General features: G+C 40.5%; 1 protein-coding gene across 1 annotated transcript in view; it reads right to left on the bottom strand.

Annotated features, from left to right (window-relative positions):
• The window catches only part of LOC128456510 (interferon alpha/beta receptor 1b), a 30,342-nt gene extending 11,724 nt beyond the window's left edge, over nt 1-18,618 (bottom strand). Inside the window, exons 1-5 of the mRNA XM_053440710.1 lie at nt 18,424-18,618; nt 15,571-15,742; nt 10,488-10,678; nt 9,417-9,577; nt 4,482-4,635 (exon numbers count right to left, since the gene is read on the bottom strand). Of these exons, the coding sequence (XP_053296685.1) occupies nt 4,482-4,635; nt 9,417-9,577; nt 10,488-10,678; nt 15,571-15,742; nt 18,424-18,478 (733 nt within the window). The 5' untranslated portion in view covers nt 18,479-18,618. The remainder of the gene's footprint in view (nt 1-4,481; nt 4,636-9,416; nt 9,578-10,487; nt 10,679-15,570; nt 15,743-18,423) is intronic.
• Nucleotides 18,619-21,023: the final 2,405 nt, after the last annotated feature.

Genomic DNA, 21,023 nt, shown 5'->3' with positions numbered 1-21,023 from the left:
TATCATGAAGAAAATTGTGGCAGAATAACTTTTAAATTGTTTTGTTCTGTTTCAGCTGACAACTCTGAAACGTTTGATTGAATCTAATCTCTCACACATTTGTCCTTGGTATGTGATTCCTGTTTTATTACAGGACAGTTTGACGTCAAAGCTTCTGAATTATCGTACAGAAGCATTAAATGAATTTTGGAAAATGGTTTGAACTCAAATACTCAAACGCTGTCATATCTGCTGCTTATTGAAATCCAGCTTGTTGATCATTTAATATTTTATGAAATGCCAAAGATTTCTGTCACTCTTATGCCACGTGTTTAATTTTATTTTTAATGTCCACTGATTTGGCCGACCACTCCTCAAAAGTTTTATTGAAATTGTTGACCACAAAAGGAGGGTATGTATGTTTTGTTTCGATTATTTTGTTTGTTTCTTTTCAATTATAAGCTTATATAATCTATTTTAATCTCAATTACGCATCGCAGTAAATTAATCACTTTTCTGTTTGTTTTCCTTTCAAACTCTGGGATCTGGGCTTCATGTCTTCACAATCCACTCCCATCCGGTGTCAACTCCACCTCCTCCACCCTGACCGACTACACCCTGCGCCTGGCTTGTACAGTGCAAGCTTAAACACCTGTCCTGTAGGCGAGTATCAATTCCACGAAAGGATCTTTACAAGGCTGAGATCCAGATCACTGACTCTTAAAATTGAAAAAGCCTCACTGACAATTCTTGACAATTTTATTCCTGGAGCAGATCTGACAGAAGCTGATATCTGAACAGCTTAGTCCTGTACCCTGTGTGGTCACACAGAAACGATGTGGATCTGATGTGGATCTGCTACTGGCAGGAGAGGGTTATGTGTGTGCACTACTATAGGAAGTTCTTAAAATAATTTTTTTCCAAACTGCCCCTGGTGGCTGGGTGACCAGTGCCCTCTCCACCTCTACGCACCATGACATGACATGGCTGTAGACTCTGAAATTGCTGAATAGATCGCCACGGCTCTGATGAAGGAAACCGTGCCTCATCCCCAGCTGTTCTGTGGATGCTGAACTGGGGATGGGGAAGCTGATGCTGTGAGGCTGAAGCTGAGGAAGCTGAGGAAGCTGAGGACGATGGAGATGACGACGCGACGATGATGATGATGTATGAGGACGTGTTTGCACTGGATGGGATGAAGGTTGAGGGGTACATGAACTCCCCAGTAAGTGGTCACACCCTAAAGGGGAATTAAAAGAGGGTCTGGAGGGATTTCAAACTTTTAACTATAGTCTGTGTCTGATTGAACTCTTAAGCAATAAAGCTAGGAACAGTTTTAGCTAGATATTATGCTTCATACAAATGATTTTAATAACTGTTGCTGCTTAGTGTTAATAATGAATATTTCACCTGTTCTCATTTCTCGTTCTGTATTAAAGCATAATTTCCTTAGCTGCATTAGACATCAAACAGAGCTCCAGGAGCTGTCTCTTCTGGTGCAAAGTCAGTATGACATTGTTTGGGTTCAGTTTGTTCCGAATGTTTACAGTCAGGTTTGTTTTGAGACTTTTGTTTTGCTGCCTGTGATTCTTTTAATCACAGCTATAGTTTGACGTTTTTATCTTAAGTTGGATTGTTTGTTTTGATATATTTGTTTTGCTGGCTGTGATTCTTATAATCACAGCTATGTTTTGACGTTTGTTATTTTTGGAGTATTTAGTTGGGTTTGTTTTTCTGCCTTGCCCTTTTCTGCCCTTTGCCTTCCCCGTGTTGTCCACACCTATCAGGTGTGGAAAGGGGGATTTATTGACATACACACACTTTAACGTGTGGTCAGATACACATACCATCACACTCTGTAGCACAGAGTGTAGGACCAACAGCAGGGGGAGGTGAGGCTGTGTCCGTCACGCTGTAGCAAACTCCCTGTTTGCCAAGGCCACAGTAGTGGGACACCTGGTCGGTTGAATTTTCCCAATGGCGTGCACGTACAGTATCCTCATCACGCGACATTCCAAGAGGATGAGGCACTGCCCCGTCTAGATGCAGCGGCCTCCATCTAGTTTTGACCAATCCAAGAAGAACCCCTGTCACGCCCAATATATTAATATATAACCTATGTGCGCACTCTGTCTAAGCGCCATTTTTCCTGTGCAGCTTACTGGGTAGGATCAGTGGTCCATGCATGCTCATTTGCTGGACACCGCAGTTTCCTGACCTGTGACCTCTGAATAAACCTGCTTAATTTTAACTTGAGAACGACGACTCCTGCATTTGATTTCCACCCGCAACACTATGTTGTAACCGGAGACTATTTCATTAACTAAAAGAGCCTTTTTTGACAGTGATCTAATGTTTAAATGACCACATTTAAAAGTCTGGGTTTCCTGTGTTGTTTCAGAGGTTGTTTTAATTTGTATTAGATTTTTGAGTGGAGTTCTCGCTCTGTTTTTGTTTAATTTCAATAATTTAATCGGACGGTGAACAGACACAATCTCTATGGGGTTGTGTGACTGATCCAGAGGGAGCGCAGAGAAGTGTTTAGCACTGCAGCTCTGCTTCCTGGTCCCAACTATGGGTTGTCATGTTATAGACTGAGTAATATTCCTAGATAAGAGAGCTGCTCCATCCCAAGTGGGATGAACGCCGTCTCTCATAACAAGACCAGGTTTTCTCAAAAAAGTTTGCCAATTATCTATAAAGCCCACACCGTTTACAGGACACCACTTCGACAGCCAGCGGTTAAAAGACAACATGCGGCTAAACATGTCATCATCTGTTGTATTAGGGAGCGGGCCAGAGAAAACTACTTTGTCCGACATCGTCTTAGCAAAAGCACACACGGACTCAACATTCACTTTAGTGATCTCCGACATACGAAGCCGGGAGTCGTTGCTGCCGACGTGAATTATGATTTTATTGTATTTACCTTTTTTAGTTTTAGCCATTACCTTTAGATTCGATGTCGCCGGATCTGGCCCCTAGGATACAATTAACTATAGTCGCTGGTGTCGCTAACCTGACGTTTCTCAGAACCGAGTCGCCAATAATCAGAGTTTGTTTATCAGCGGGTGCCTCGCTGAGTGGAGCGAATCTATTTGAAACCTGAGCTGGTGGCTATTTAATCGTGGGCTTTTTAAGTCTAGCACTATGCCCCCTCCGGGTCGTCACCCAGCTGCCCTGGGCTCCCGGCTGCTCATTAAGGCTAAGCTACGTGCTAAACAACAACAAGACTCTGCGGCTAGCGGGAGCCGGCTAACTACAGCTAACGGAGTTTCTAGGCTGCGGAGCCGAGCTTCTAAGTCGCTAAGCCTCGCCTCCATCGCACACTACATTTATTACATGTACCACTACTGTTAAGGGAGGCAGAGGAGTAAGTAAACATGAGACACTCGGAGCAACAGGGAAAGAGAGAAGACATCGCTGCTATAGAGCTATGAGGGTGAGCTCAGACAGAACACAGAATCACTAAGCACGATAGAGTAAGGTTTGGTATGTGCGAGTGTTTAACTACAGACCGGTGATTTTAGCCGTAGTGCTACAGAGAAACAGCTGTGTTTAGCAGCGGAGCTAATTCACAGAGCGACCACCACCAGTGGCAAGAAAACAGGAAATGACGCAGCACGCTTACCGCAATGACGTCACGAACAGGCTGGACAGGCTGTCAACCAACCGATGACACAATGGGCCGCCGCTCCCACCACGTGCATCTGCACTGTGCTTAGGGCACCAAGTTCCAGACTGGGCACCACAATTATGATCAACTTTTTACGGAATTTACTCATTTGTTATTGTACCATTTTGAAACATTTGAGTCAAGCCCTTTTCCCTACTGCGTGCCCTATCTGCTAGCTGTGGGTCCCTCCATGGGTTATGAATGGCTCAATGTGATGCAGCAGCTCATCAACACAGACACACAGTGGACATTTCTCTTTTAACAGCTATAAACAGACCAGCTGTTCCTCCATTGTGAGATAGGGGGCTCTGCACGTAGCCATGTTGGTTTGTGACGTAATGGTGAATACTATTGACTTCTTCGCTCTTTTTCACAGAATGTTTTTTTGTATGGGTTATTATATTACCCAGCCATAGACCCATTAAAATGTGTCCTGTCTAAATGTCAGACTGGTTTTAAATAGGGACACTCTTCAACATTATGGCCTATATTATCACAGGCATTTCATTATAATCCAGTTACAGAAAAGTTGGTTGTATCTCTGATCAAAGTTAATTGTAAATTTGTTTGAAATGCTAAATATGCATGTGAGCCTGATATCCCACTGAAACATTTGTGTCCTTTGTCACCGTTGTGTTTTTACTTGTTTTACCCCTGACAAATGCTGTGATTATGGACAGTTTGAAGTTTTGTCAAAGTAATAGTAAATTCGGCACCCAAATGGCTAGCAGTGACCCTGAACATACATTCTTAATCACTCATATCAACAGATTGATTCAGTAGTTCAGTCCCCCTTGGTCTATTAGAGAGTGTGTTGATCAGTTACCTTCAGTCTGCATACACTGGGGCGAAGTGAAGCTACTGCTCTTGTTGTAGAAGTTGTTGCATGACTGGATGCTCACACAGTACAACGTCCAAGCCTTTAGGCCAGGCAAAGTCACCAATTTGGCCTCGCTGCTTAACGTCTGGGTTCTTAAGGCCTGAGGGACACATGGGACAGGTTAATCAAACATTACGCTTTAATTAAATTTGGCCATGACACAACAACACTAGGATCTTTCATGTGATGTCTGGAAGGAGGTGATAGAAAATGAGGTCAAAGAAATTTCAAAAAATATTCCTCTGGTAGATGAAAATCAACCACAAAGATCACTTTTATACATTATTTGATCCCGTAATGGCGCTCTTGTACGTACTGAAGTGATGATTTTTATTATTTCTATGAAATTGATATAATTTATCTCATCAGAGTCTCATGACTCGGTGTCCTCCCTCCATACTCCTGCTGACCTGTGCTCATTTTACACTTTAACACCAACACTAATCACAAGTTATTAGGATCTGAACAGTACCAACGTTGTGTTATTATGAGTATTTGTTATTTAAACACATGAACATTTAGTGCACACGTAACACACACAACACGAGAAGCTTAGCCAGGATATCAGTGTTAGGGACAGGAACCATCCGGATTCATGATATGACATCGATTAATAACTAAATAAATGTGATTGTCGGTGTGTGTGTGTGTGTGAAGAGTGACAAAGACCAGCAGACACACACACACAAGTTCCTAGAAGAAACGCTGACATACTAACCTAATGCAATACATGACTTAGAAGCTCATCCAAATAATAACCATCCCACCCTCTTTACTGAGCTGTTAACATAGCCAGATAGTCAATTATATTTATTATTTTGGTTGTGTGTGGTTTATTTTGTTTGTTTTATTTATTTAGGAAATTTCGAACATTCTAATTGTAATTCAAATGTTGGACTGAATATTCCTAAGGATTTAAAGTTCATTGCTCTTTGAAAGGGTATAATTGCAATATAATATTGTAGGTGCACCTTAAGTATGTGCTGGTGCACCTAAATCCACCAATGTAAAAAACTTAGTCTGGAGCCCTGTCTAAGTCAACAAATTCTGTTGTTTTAAACCAGTCTTACAGTTTACAGATGTGGCCGACCACACGGTTTGTGTGTGTGAGTGCTTGTTGCGTTGTGATATTGTGGAGGTAATTTCCAACAAACAGACGTTTAAACTGTCGAGGGTCAGAGACGTAAGCTGAGTTGGTGTCGGTACGTGAAAAGCAAGAAAATCTAATAATGTAGCAGCACTGATGGCCAGCATCTTCTGTTTTTCTTCTTGATCTTTTTTTGGAGCAGCACAAACAAGAAGAAGATGTAACATGAGCTTGAAAGTGCTATCAGATTCCTACCAGATCTAAATGTGGACACTGCTGACAAGGATTAATACCAGGTGTAAATTTGATAAGCTGAACACATTTTTAAAAGGCTGCACAAAATTGTGAAAACATGTGATATGCAACAATGTTTTTGAATATTGGGAAGATGATATGACTTATGATAAATAAACAAATGTTTAAGTATATGGTGTTAAAGTCTCTCTGCTTTGGTTTTACTGCCAACATAGTACACATACACTGAGTAGCCTATTTTGAAATTGCATTATTTCCAATTCCAACAACATGGTTTTATTGAAAAAACTTATAGACATCAATTTGGTCTGGGGAAAACATGTTCACTAGCAATTTCAAATGTACTAGAATTTTGTCAGGAGACGAGGCAGCTTGAAATTCTCTATTCAGTCAGGTCTGCAGAAAAATTTAATATATATATATTCCACCTACCTCATGTATATAAAGTATCCTGTGACATCTTTCCATATTTATTGAAGCATATTTGCCCTCTGCATAAACCATTGCACTATTTCACCATTTCATTCAAAGTGTTTTTGTGTTTTTCATGTTCATATATGTTTTTACCCTGTTAAAAAGGGTTTTTAGTAGTTTTTCCTTACTCTTGCTGAGGGTTAAGGACAGAGGATGTCACACCCTGGCCAATAGAGCTGATTCTGATTCTGAAGAACATCACAGCCTGTAACTGGCCCTTAACATCTCAGAGAAACACTGTCTGACCAGAAAGTGAACTTGGATGGTATAATTGTGGCCCCTAGCTCCACTTTGAGGAACCTTGGAGTTATATTGGACCAGGACATGTAATTTGACTCTAGGACAGCTTTCTTCCAACTGACCAATATTGTGAAAGTTAGGACATCTTGTCTTAGAAGGATGCTGAGAAACTCGTCCATGTATTTACCTCTAGACTTGATTACTGTAATTATTTATAATCTGGATGTCACAGTAAGTCTGTGAAAAGCCTCCAGTTGGTACAAAATGCTGCAGCACGAGTGCTGAAAGGAACTAGAAGGAGAGATCATATAACTCCTGTCTTAGCTTGTCTGCATTAGCTTCCTGTAAAATTCTGAATATTATTCAAGATCCTGCTCCTCAAATATAAAGCCCTAAACAATCAAGCCCATTGATATATCAAAAAAGCCATTACATCATATTATCCAAATAGATCACTTCACTCCCAAAATATAGGTTATCTTGTGGTTCCTAGAATCAGTAAGAGTTGAATGGGAGGTAGAGCCTTCAGCTACCAGGCTCCTCTCCTGTGGAACCAGCTCCCACTCTGGGCTCGGGAGGCAGACACCATCTCTACATTTAAGGTTAAACTTAAAACTTTCCATTTTGATAAAGCCTATATAGTTAGGGCTGGATCAGGTAAGTCATGAACCATCCCTTAGTTATGCTGCTATAGGTCTAGACTGCCCCCCACCACATTTACTTATGCGTCTATGTGTCTTTTCTCCCTACAGTCTCTTTCTCTCTTTGCAGGTATCTCTGACTCCAGAGCTGCAGGAAAACAATTATTAAATATTAATATTATTAACAATAATAATTTCAATTATTAATTAATTATTTTATGAATTGTTGCTGTTATCATTAATAATCAATAGCATCTTTACACTCTTATTGTTTTCATCATAGCTAATCACAAGTCTGATGAAACCTGATGGTACACAAGTGTTCCTGGTCTCTCTCTCCTCTCTCGCTCTCCCCTCTTTTCCACCCAGCTCTCCTCTTCTCCTCATTTTTCCCTGCTCACCCAAACCAGCAGGCAGATGGCTGCCCACACTCAGTCTGGTTCTGCTAGAGGTTTCTTCAAGTTAATGAAGGAGTTTTTTCTCTCCACACTCACTAAAGTGCTTGCTCATTGTGGGAACTGTTTGGCTTCTTTTTCAATTTGAAGGTCTTGACCTTCTTTGTAACGTTCCTTGAGATAATGTATATTATGATTTGGCGATATACAAACAAAATAAAATTGAATTGAACTGAATTATCTAGGGCAGTAGGGGCTCCATCTGATGGCCAAATATACTGTATTGACATGCAGAGCATGAATGCATGGCACATGGAATAACATTTATGGCAGACAAGCAGTTTTGTGCAACACATATAGGGATGATATTGGGATGATGGTATATTTGTATTTAGCCCTACATTTTATTACAGGGTTAGGGTTAACTTAAAATGACCTCTACCCAGATCTAAAAAGTCTACCCTTTTATAGCCAATCATCACCAAGCAATTTTTTTATTTTATCGTGTCCAGACAAACTGGCTTTGAAACAACAATTTCCCACAAATAAATGATTAAATTTGATGATTCAAATAACAATCTTCTCCTAAATTAGAGACTGAAGCTTCCATTGTATTATATTTTGCATGCAATCTGTCCTTAAAGCAAATGATCTGACCAACTCTTCAGATCTGAGCAAGTGATGGGTTATTTTAGAATGCACTGTAATGATATGGTTTCTCCTTGTCAAACCAGTTTTAAGACACACCTGCTAAATAATTTGATGCGAAAGGAGCTATCAGGAAATAACAGCACCAGACATGAAGTCAAGTCACTCGTTCTCATGTTGTACGCTAAGCACAGACAGGAAACATCTCTGCTACGCGTGAAGAGTACAAATCAAAATCAATAAACCAACACTCAAATGAAAATACATTACAAACACAGAAAACAGGGACTCCGCTAACATGAATGTTTGAAGGTAATACTTGTTTATGTGGCTGCTGCACTCTCAGGGGTTTCACTATGTGTCTTTAGGGACTGAAAAGAAAATGGAAAGGGTAAATAAAATAAACTATTGTTTTTTTTCCAGAGCTCTACATAATTATACTTTTTTTGGTGCAGCTGGGTACTTTATTAAAGTACTTCCTTAAACAGTGTACAGGGCCTTTCTTTACCTAAAGTGAAAAAGGTTACATGCTGTTATTTGAGGCAGGCAGGTCTGTATTAAAGATAATCCCCTAGTTGTTTGATTTATAATTGGCTTTGTTTTTGCTATCTGCTCCTTATGGTGGGTTAATAAGAAACACAGAAAACTAGATTAGGTCATGATAAATGCAGGGTTGATATATAAGATACTTAGTACTCAACAAACATGTCGACAAGTGAGATTCTACTTCTGACATGTTTTACAAAACCACAGCGTGCAGATTAAACTAATTGAGTTCTGGCAAACTTAAGTTTTGATTTCAGATGCTCATAAATAAAATATGATGCAATAGACGTTTGTGCACACACAAATATGATGAATTTAAATTATACTTTTCTCCATTATCATACATTTTATGCATGCTTTACATTTGTGGTTATTCTGTCAGTTTAAATCCTGCGTTGTGTGAACCAAAGTGAATGTTAATTTTTAATTTTTTGTTTCCTAATTCTCCTTTACAATAATTATTTAAATTTGTATGATCAGGCAGATAAATTACTTGAAATATGATGAAATAGTGGTATTAGCATGTGCCAGTGGCCACAAAGACAAGACCGAATATTGTTCACATGGGTGTAGGTCAGAAGGATGAGCTGCCTACCTTTGAGTCTTCAGAATGTTCCCAGTAGAGGATGTTGTAGTACATTTGGGAAAGATGTTCCTTCATGGAGGTGTTGATGCTTGTCAATGGTTCAGAGATGAAAACATCGAGGTCACTTCCAGCAGGTACAAGGTCCACTTTGTCAGGAGGGCCCAGAGCAGCTGAAACACAGGATAAGACCCAGGAGTGAATAGATTAAGGTTTGTCATACTGTGTGTTCTTTCCTCAAAGCACAAACAAAGTATTTATTAATTTAAAAATAAATGCATAAAAAAATGGTACCTCTTTTATAAATTCTAACCACAGAAATGTAGGGTGATAAGCATTGAAACAACTAATAATTATACAATTAACTGGTAATTTCAATAATTTAATCCATTTCCAATCCATAATTAACCTTATTCTTTCAGGTGCAACCCTGGTGGGTTCTAGTGCAAATGGGAGTAAATGAAAAATAGACATGAAAATATACTCCATAGCAGTAAGTAGGCAGATTTTCATATCTTTAGAATACAACTGGTACCACACTGTTTTTCAATTTCCACTGATTATTTATATCAGTAAACAAATGCTCAATGAAGTTTGTAAATAATTCCAATACTAGATAAAAGTTAGCAGAATACCATAAAGAACAATACCAATTTAAACTAAAGAAAATACATTGCTCTTAACTTGCTAAATGCATACAAAATATTAATTGCTTACAGTGCTTTTACTGAGGTACTATCCAACACCCACAATGAACAGACTTTACCTAGACTCCTTGCATGATTACCACTGAACTCTACACTGTTGTTTTGATAGTTTGGCGTGTTTTGAGACTGTTGACAACACACCAAGGCTCCGTTCTAAGAAATGTGGTGCATGGCTCTATCAACATCTCTTTGTGGTTATATCTTCTCTGTCTAGCAAATAATGTTTTTTTAATTTTGATGGTCTGTGGTTTACTATCCAAGGTTACATGCTGCCTTACACTCTTTCCTGTAAGCTGCCAAAACATTTAAGGGAAGTGTTTCATTCTCTCATTCCCCTCTTCATTCACTTGTCTTCATTTCATCCCTTCTCTCTTACCATCTTTATCAGGGCAGAATTCCAACTGCACCCATTTGGAGTGATGCCTATCTGCATTGGCCCGAACCCGAAGCATATAGATCCCCAGGTAGTGCAGGCCGAGCATTGTAAGATCACATGACCTGTGTGACTTCTCCTCACAGGCTGTGGACCAGTTTGGACTCGTCTTCTTCGACTCCAGCTTATACTTCCTGAGGAGATTAGAAAACACACATTTAGGCATAATTTATGGTAACTTAAAACACTAGCCATTTTGAGGTAGACGTCCTTTATTAGAAAAAAATCAGAAATGACGTTGGCTTGATCACGTTCCAGGGCTGAGACACATGGTCTCCTTTGTTCATGAAACTCTTTCTCTTGTTTGCGGAAAAGAAAAAAAAACGGAAAAAAATCCAACATATTTAAATATAAGGACAGACCGGAGGAATTCGATAGATTATATATACACTGCTCAAACAAATTAAAGGAACACTTTTTTATCAGGGTATGGCATGAATTCAATTGCACTTTTTTGATAATTAGCTGGTCAGTTAAGTAGCAGAGGGGGTTGTTAATCAGTTTTAGCTGCATTGGTGTTGATGGAATTAACAACAGGTGCACTAGAGGGGCAACAATGAGACGACCCCCAAAATAGGAGTGGTTTTGCATGTGGAGGCCATTTCAAGTTTCTCCCTCTTGATCACTTCGACTGGTTTTACGTTAGTGTTGGCTTTAGCTAGAGTCATTATCTCTACTGGGAGCATGAGGCGATTTCTTAACCCTACAGAAGTTGCACAGATTTTCCAACTCTTCCAGGATGGCACATCCATGCGTGCCGTTGCAAGGAGATTTGATGTGTCTCCCAGCATAATCTCCAGAACATGGAGGAGATTCCAGGAGACAGGCAGTTAGTCTAGGAGAGCTGGACAGGGCCGTAGAAGGTCCTCAGCCCATCAGCAGGACCGATATCTGCTGCTTTGTGCAAGGAGGAACAGGTTGAGCACTGCCCGAGCCCTACAGAATGACCTCCAGCAGGCCACTGGTGTGAATTTCTCTGCCCAAACAGTCAGAAACAGACTTCATGAGGGTGGCCTCAGGGCGCGACGTCCTGTAGTGTGCCCTGTGCTCACTGCCCAGCACCGTGGAGCTCGATTGGCATTTGCTATAGAACACCAGAATTGGCATGTCCGCCACTGGCGCCCTGTGCTTTTCACAGATGAAAGCAGGTTCACCCTGAGCACCTGTGATAGACGTGAAAGGGTCTGGAGAAGCCAAGGAGAACGCTATGCTGCCTGCAACATCGTTCAGCATGACCGGTTTGGTGGTGGGTCAGTGATGGTCTGGGGAGGCATATCCATGGAGGGACGCACAGACCTCTACAGGCTAGAGAACGGCAGTCTTACTGGCATTAGGTATCGGGATGAAATCCTTGAACCCATGGTCAGACCCTACGCTGGTGCAGTAGGTCCTGGGTTCCTCCTGATGCACGATAATGCCCGGCCTCATGTGGCAAGGGTATGCAGGCAGTACCTGGAGGATGAAGAAATGGATGCAATTGAATGGCCCTCACGATCACCTGACCTAAACCCGATAGAACACCTCTGGGACATTATGTTTCAGTCCATCAGACGCCGCCAGGTTGCTCCTCAGACTTTACAGGAGCTCACTGATGCCCTTAGACAGATCTGGGAGGACATCCCACAGACACCATCTGTTGTCTCATTAGGAGCATGCCCTGACGTTGTCAAGCATGCATACAAGCACGTGGGGGCCACACAAGATATTGAGAAGCATTTTGAGTTGCAGAAATTGAATTTTGGCAAAATGGACAAGCCTGCCACATCACTTTTTCACTATGATTTTCGGGGTGTCTATAAAATTGAGCCCTCTGTAGGCTGAAAACTTTTATTTCCATCAAAGATGTGGCATCCTTTTGTTCCTAAAACATTAAACTGTCCATATCAGTATAAATATCCAACATACTTTTTTTCACAATGAGATCTGATGTGTTTTCAAAGTGTTCATTTAAATTTTTTGAGCAGTGTATAAATTGTTACATCTGCCCCTCGCACTTCTTCTACCATGCCCTCTACCTCTTGTTCTGGGTACTACTAACCTGCTACCATTCCCGGAGTTGTTCTCCCTGTGTGGGTGAGTCAGAACAGAGCCTCATCAGCTGCACCTCATCTGCCAGATCATAGTCTCTGCTACCAGTTAGTGTTGCTACGCTTCAAGACTTTATCGGTACTTGTGTTTGCTATATCGCATTAAGCCCTTTTTACCTGATCCTCATACTATTCTCCATTTCCCTTCTCCAGCTCCTCCTGTTCTGACTCCGGTCCCTGCTCTCTGAATAACCGTCTGGACCTTTCACCTTTACTCCTTTCTTCTTTCATTTATTCATAGCTCTGAAAGCTAATGTTAGTCTTGATATGATGCAGAGTAACTCACAGCTCACCTTGTTTTTGCAGCCACTGGAACAAGTTTAAGTGAAATGCTGAAGGAAAACTTGAACAAAATTCCTCAGTTATTTGAAAGCATTATCTAGTGAAATTAATTATTAAAAAAATTATGACTATTGAGTAGTGGTGCACCAATGTATCGGCTGTACATCGGTAGTGGCAGATTTTCGCCTTGTTTACCCTCCGTTCCGCGGGGGGGCCTCCTTCGGTGCGGCGCCTCGGCTGGCGCCTAGCATCTGACTTAGAACTGGTGCGGACCAGGGGAATCCGACTGTTTAATTCAAACAAAGCATTGCGAAGGCCCAAGGTGGGTGTTGACGCGATGTGATTTCTGCCCAGTGCTCTGAATGTCAAAGTGAAGAATTTCAATGAAGCGCGGGTAAACGGCGGGAGTAACTATTGGCTCTCAAAACAGGTCAATCTGAGGAGGGCTGTTTTAGACAGGGTAAAAAGGGTGCTGTTTTAAATTATCCTTGTGGTATTTTGACCAAAATATGTTACAGACATTTCATTAAGACCCCAAGGAACCATATCAACTGTGATAAAATTGGCATAATATGTCTCCGATAAATAAAGTTTAGTTAAACCAAAGATTGTTACATAAATCTGAATTTGTGCTCATTAAAAGAAAAGAGTGATAAAGAGGTGAAATAATTTAAAATAGTGCTTTTTAAATAATGATTTAATTATTTTATGGCACAAAAGGGTGAATGAATAACAACAAAAATAAAATAAACAAACATCGTTACCGGTGATCGGCTAGATTATTGTTTTAAACATCGGTATCGGCCAAGAATTCCCATATCGGTGCATCCCTACTATTGAGTCCATCCAACTGCTTTACAAAAACATTTCTACAAAGAAACATTAACTTAGGTTATGTGATACTGTTTTGTACCAATGTCGTCGTGAAGCGCTTTTATCACAGTTAAGGCCGATATATGCTACTCCATTTTGACAGACACATGGGAACGGCTTCGCCGCCGTGGAACACCCTCTCCGAGCCTTCTGATTTTTCTAACTATCCGTTGGCATTTCGGAGAGCCTAGGGATAGACCTCGGCTGTGATTGGTCCGCTAACGACAGCATTTCCGAACGACATCAATTCCGGAATCTCACATTTTCGAACCTCCAACTTCCTGTTTCATTCCCTATAGCACAATTAACCCTAACACAACTACGATTCTACGATTAATTTGACAAGTGTGAGTTGTCCGGCTGACGGTGGCTGGTTAGAGCACTAACGGCATGTGGGTAAGGACACATACGGTTATAATGCCCTTTCATAACGGCGTTAGCTTGCTAGCCACCATGCTAACTGCGGTGGTAACAGCGCAAAAACCCGTTGTCACGACTTTAATTCCACGGCTATCATGACACTGAATTAGCAGTTCGGAAACAAGACCGGGTAACCGCTACGTTAAGAAACGATAACATAAACATTTTAACCCGCTGGGTGCCACTTTATTTCAGCCAAAACTGTCTTTCTACGCGTGTTCAGAGTCAACTACGATTCTATAAGCTCGTGCCAAGCAAGTCCTCTTCCATGTCAAGCAGCCCCAGCTCCATCAACAGCCTTTGTCTGTTAGTTGCCAACTTGCCATCGTTCACTGTGTGTGAGGAAACCGGGAGCAGGTATATAAATAAACGTGGACTTCTTCTACATATAAACATGTCACGAGGTAGGCTTCTCTAAGGTCGTCTTCGACAAAGAAAAAAGTTGCGCCACCTACTGTTCAGGCGGTGAATAGTTTTCAGCACCCACAGCCTTCAGAGAATCATAAATGAAAAAGAGTTTGTCCGATCCATCTGTCCCCCGCTCGTAATGGACTCGGAGTCGCATACATCGGCCTTGAATCTACTAACATTCATGTTGGATGTAATGAGCGTGTAAAGAGTAAATCATATTTATGATACAGCTATAAACTATTAAGCAGAACTTTATCACACATTCAGACTCTTAACCATAACAACACTGATTGCAGTTACACCATTTTCTTGGCTTGAAGAACTACAATACTGGCATTACCGACCAACATTATTTGAGATCAAGCTAGTCACAACCAACTTGTTTCTTGGCTGATAATTGCTGTATCTCTTCTTTATATTTGATGTACAGCAGTGGTCACCAACCTTTTCGAGCCTAAGATCACCTTTTAATTCCAAACGTAAGCCGAGATCTACCACAAGAAATAAATATATACAAAGAGAGGCAGTTGTGCAAATTTTCTATTCAATACACAATATTCAAATTAATATCAATTCATATTTACAATGTACAATATGTCGCTTCTCAGTTCCACATCATGATCTGTAGAGGAGCTGCTTCTGCAGCACAAAGTTTTAACATATAGGCTTTGATTTGAATATGGCAACAAATATGATTATTGCCTTGTATGAAGGAAGACCCTTGTACTCAAATAAAAACCTTTACTACCCAGTTTGAAGCCGTGCATCTTCCGTTCTTTTTAAAAAACTTTTTAAACAGACAACCGACACACAGCTGAAACGCGGCGCGACGACAGCCAGTGAGTCCAGAGAGTTTGGGGATAGACAGTGAAGACTGGGAGATCGACCGGTAGATCGCGATCAACGGGTTGGCGATAACTGATGTACAGTGTGTATGTGTGAGTAAGACTCACCCAACATATTGTGTGGTAAAGGTGACAGCATGACTGTCTGCGTGACTCTGGTCCCGGTCCCAGTCCCAGCTTAATGCATAATTGGTGTTCAAAGTGATCATGATCAGGTCCCGTGGTGGGGCCAGCTCTGGTCCAACTGCTGCCAAAGTTGTTACAGCAATACAGTTAATTTCTGTCAAAAAATAAAACAAATTCAGAAGTGAACAGACACAAAAAGGCAACACATTTACTGGTTCCTGTTTCTAAAATGTGTAAATATTGTGCTTTTTATTTTTCACGACATGATTGAAAATGTTATATCTTCTGAATTTGTTATCAATGACATACTGATTTCCATATTGGAACAATTTGTCAATGACTTTGCAGTAGTTACAAAGTAGTTAATGAAAAACACTGTGTTGACCTTTTAGTTTATTTGTTCATTTTTATTCTGAAAATAGGAGCTGCAGGTATGTGATTACGTGTGACTATGTATGTGTGTGTGCATGCATGCATGTGGATAGAAGGAAGTTTTAACATTTGGTTTTCCATGTTGGTTTTATTTAAAAACCTCAAACAAATCTAGAAAAAAAAAAAACGGTGGACTTTCAGTGCCTAAGAATTGAAAACAAAATTAAAATGCAGTTTGTGCTTGTACTGCATCTCAGAACCATATGTACATCAATATATAACGTTCATGACTTAAATGTACAGACATGTAGCTGACATGTTGCGAGAACGTTAAAGTAACGGTGATCAATAACAATAATGGTTTGTGCCAATTGTAGGGGCGTGCTTAGGCCCGATTTAAGCGTGTCTATTCATTCTATCGGGAGAACTGCTTCTGGATAGACGTTAGTCTTAGAGCTCTCCTAAGAAATTGTTTCTCAACCAGCGAACGTGGTAAAGTTGAGTGTTATTGCAATTAATTGTTTTTGCTATTATGCCAATTTATTTTTCTTATTACAAAGTTTTTGTTTTTCGCTCTTTTGTTTTATTTAATATTTTCATTATTAATTCTGCCCTTTTGGGCCTTCTTTTTGGGAAAATAATAATCCCCATCATACAAACGACCTCCTGAGAGTTTTTCTACCTAGCTCAACCGCTCTTCTACATCTACCTTTAACCAGCATGCACAGGGGAAAACTACTGTCAGATTCTAGCCCCAAGCCGCATCAAGGTTCCCCTCGTCACCTTTATATTATTTTAGACATATTTTTCTTACTTTAGATCTTTTTCACGATATTCAAGAGTAATCTGGAAATGTGTTGAAATATCAAAGCGAATTTCGCGGACCCCCTGCAATGCCGTCGCGGACCACCAGGGGGCCGCGGACCCCCGGTTGAAAACCCGTGATGTAGACTATGGACTGTATCTAGCAAACTTCCTGCAGTTCTCAAATGCCCGCTGGATAGGCACTGCTGCACTGACACTTGCTTTGGCCTTTTTTTCCCACTCACTTTGCAGAAAAATTGGGCGACGCACGTAAGGGGCCCGGAATGGCTCTTGCGATTGCGGGCCCCTGAAAACGCAGAATTATGCGCCGAACTTTAGCTAGAATCACTCACCAAACCCTACCCATTATTCCGATCACCTCCGGCAATCACCAAGAAATCATCCAATTTATGGTTCACCACACCCCACTCTCCCCTGGTTCTACGTCAACTTGGGTGCAACTCCACAATCTCCACGTCGTTAGGAGATGCGGCATAGTGATGGGTTGGAGCATTCATTGTCTCCAGGTTTCTAGCACTCACCTCCTTCCAAACCCCAGGACATATCCCATGTTCCTCCAGTTTACCACGACCTGAGGGAAGTGTTTAGTAAAGACAAGGCCCTTACATTACCTCCTCACCGACCCTATGATTGTGCCATTACACTCCTTCCTGATCACACACTTCCCTCCAGCAGACTGTACAACCTAAACTGTACAATCTAAACCCGAAAAGGAGGTCATGGAACAATACATCCAGCAGACGCTGGCTGGAGGACTCATTCGACCTTCTCCATCCACTGCAAAGGCAGGTTTCTTCTTTGTTAAGAAGAAAGATGGTTCCCAGCAGCCATGAATTGACTTTTAAACCCTCAAAAATATCAATGTATAGGGTCTGATTAATAATCGATTAATCGAAGAAATTATCAACAGATAAAAGAAAAACAAAAGTGATGACTTGACCTCAGCCATCAGGCATATCCCTGCCAAACACTAATTCTCTCTGGCACAGGTTTTCATGAAGCTGCAGGTGTTAAGATGATTTATATTTAACTGATAGAGTATCTAGATGTTATAATCAAAAAAATCCACCAATTTAGCTTTATGCAGACAGGATATGGTGTTTCACCATATTACAAGGTACAATTCTGTCATCTATGTTTAGTTGAGCAGCTTTAAAACCACTGGTTAGTTTATATACTTCCTTGACTTTGTAGCTAAACACTTCAATACAAAGAGACACTTGTTTTCTTGTGATATGCTTTGGCCCGACAAAACTGTAAAACTTGCTTTCTCTTTTTACACACGGTCATCCCTGTGTAGACAACATTTTTGGGGCGTGTATTCTAGTTGTTGCCAGATTCTGCAATTGGGCCTGAATGTTGGCAGATGTTAACTCTAACTGCCTAAAGATTGCAACAGTTTGTTTACTTCCTCATCAAAAATGAAGCTGATTATCAGACTCAAATGGGATGTAGCTATTGAACAGGATGTAGCTGCTCGAAATGAATGCAGTTTTGTCATCATGTAGTACTTACACATCCACCACTCTGCAGTTATTTGTATTTTATAAATGTATCCATGTCACTAATTTACCGCTGTGTTGGCGTCGTAGTGAAATGTATTAACAGCTTTAAGCATTAAGCAGCAAAATAACTTACCAACGCTTTTTTGAAGGCAAACAAGGAGAAGGCCGACATACAAAGCTGAGGACATGTTGGTGTTTCGTGTTGAAACACATAAAGCTTCTCGTGTACTCTGAGTTCCTCTTGAGGTTCTGCCTGACGAAAGCAACTCGGCCCTCCGCTGCCAGAAAGCTAACTATTCGCTGTCAGCATGTCTTCCTCGTTGGTGTTTTTTGAAGATGGGAAAACCCGCCTACAGATATATTACCGCCACCGACTGGGCTGGAGTATTTCAGAAAATTAAGATGCGACAGTTTCTTGCTGACAAAAGTGTTCTTCTTCTTCCTCCTTTTGTTGTTTAATTGTTGTTTAATTCCGCCACCTACTACGCTGGAGTATGAGTCAGAGTTTTTGGCCTGCGGAATTACATAAAAAAGCAAAAAACCCAACTTTAACTTTTATCTTCTTCATTAAATCAGTTTATTTTAACAACTCAAACAATATTTAATATTTACCTTCTCCAATACTAATCAAACTCTTTAGGTTAAACTCTTCCACCACATATCTCCTCAGCTCCGTTTGTAGTTTTTGTCTCTGTGTGTTATATTTTTGGCAATGACAGATGACATGATTAAGATGCATTTATTTGTCCCAAACACATGCACAGACATGCACAGGCACACTCATGCAGGTAGGGAAATGTAACCTCTGCTTTTGACCCATCTGGTGCAGGACACACAGAGCAGTGAGCGTCCATGTACGGCGCCCGGGGAGCAGATGTTGGGGGAGTAAGGTGCCTTGCTCAGGGGCACTAGACAGGGTAGGGAGAATCCTCTTGGATTTTTGGACAGATCAATCCAGGTTCGTCTTTTTGTTGTTTCTCCGTGGAGTCGAACCAGAGACGAACCAGAGACCTTTTCTGCCCATAGTCCAAGTTCTTTCCCTATTAATTGTTGTATTTAGTCCTGTTCTTAGTCTTGCTATAACTGTTTGTTCTCTAGTGTTTTTCCCCATTGCTTTCATCCTTCCCACTTTTTGCTTTATTTGATGCGGATGGCATCCTTTTCCTCCCTCATCCCACTGTTTTTGCAATTCTGTCATCATGCTACTCCTTATTATTGTTTTGGCCTCGTCCTTACTGAATGCTACCTACATAGTTATTTCCTGTTTTAATGATTGTTTGGCAAGACAGTCTGCCATTTCATTTCCCTCAAAGCCCCTGTGAGCTGGGATCCACATGAACGTTTAGGTCTTGGATAGCAAAAGCATATCCAGTTTTTCAATTTTTTTGCTCCTTTGACCAATCTGTGTATATTGGGACCAGAGTATTGTGTGTAATCCTCAGGCTTTCCTCTACTATATCTGCCCAGTTGTCTTTTCCTTTGTCTATCTTCACTTTTTCCTGGATATAAAAGTAGAATGTTACTGTGGGAAATAACCATGTAGGTGTAAATGGATAAGGAGCTGGTGTACTGTATATTTTTATTTGCTGTCCATACATAATAACGTTCACATCATTAATCATGACGGAAAAAGGTACTGGGCTGATCACACTGCCCTGGGGCATTCCGTTATCTACCTTATACCTGGTCGATATAGTTGTTCCTATCTTTCCCTGGATATATCTATCAAATAAATAGTTTTTTATCGAATTAAAAGTTGATTGATTCCTGTTATTCCCATTATTTCTAGTTTAAACATTAAACCCTCTTCCCATACCATGTTATAAGCCTTCTCAACATCAAAGAACTCTGCCATTATAAATTCTTTATTAACTTGAGCTTTCCTAATTTCTGTCTCTAAACAGATTATTGGATCCATTATTCCCCTCCCTTTCCTAAACCCACCACTGATAAGGAGATAACAAGCCCCTGCTCTCAATATGGAATGTCATTCTCTCAGTGATCGTCCTTTCCATTATTTTTCCAATATGCGATGTAAGTGCAATTGGTCTGTAGCTTGTTTTGTCGGATCCTTTACTGGTTTATTATAGGTATGATAACTTATTCCTTCCAGTTAATGGGTAATTTTCCCTCTTCCGTTATTTTAATATATCTAAAAGTTTGATTTCTGTCTGCTTCCCCAAATGTTTTAACATTATGTAACAGATTTGATCTTTCCCCGGAAATGTTAACCCAGTTATTCCTACAGCTCTCCTCATCAGGTAAAGTAAAAAGTGCATCCATCACACCATTTGTACTTTTCTCTTCTCTGTATAATCCAAGGGTTTGTTTGTTCTCTTTCTTCGCTCCCTTGATTCCTTTCCTCTGTTAGATTGTCAGAACTGTGAACTTCTGCAAACGTCTTCACCATTATTTCTACCTTATCTTCATTTGTTATTGCATTTTTCTCTCCAAGTTTTAATATTGGGTACTGCCACTCACTTTGAATGCACCTCATCTTTTGTGCTTTGTAAAATTGTGGTTTCTCTTTAATTCTTTAAAAACTCAATTTCTTTCTTTAATGGTTTAACTACACCCCACTGTCCACCATGGGACTGCTTTCCTACTCATAGTCCCTTTGCCTCTAGGGATTGATTATTTTTAGTGTAGTTTCTCCAAAATCTATGTCTTGATTTCAGTCTATTTCCCCATTTCCCATCTCAGATAAGTACTTAAACAGTTTCAACATTTTGG

Source organism: Pleuronectes platessa, chromosome 14, assembly GCF_947347685.1.
Source record: "Pleuronectes platessa chromosome 14, fPlePla1.1, whole genome shotgun sequence".
In the NCBI taxonomy this organism is placed as follows: Eukaryota; Metazoa; Chordata; class Actinopteri; order Pleuronectiformes; family Pleuronectidae; genus Pleuronectes; species Pleuronectes platessa.
The sequence above is the reverse complement of the archived record's forward strand: the minus strand, read 5'-3'. Positions and strand labels throughout refer to the sequence as shown.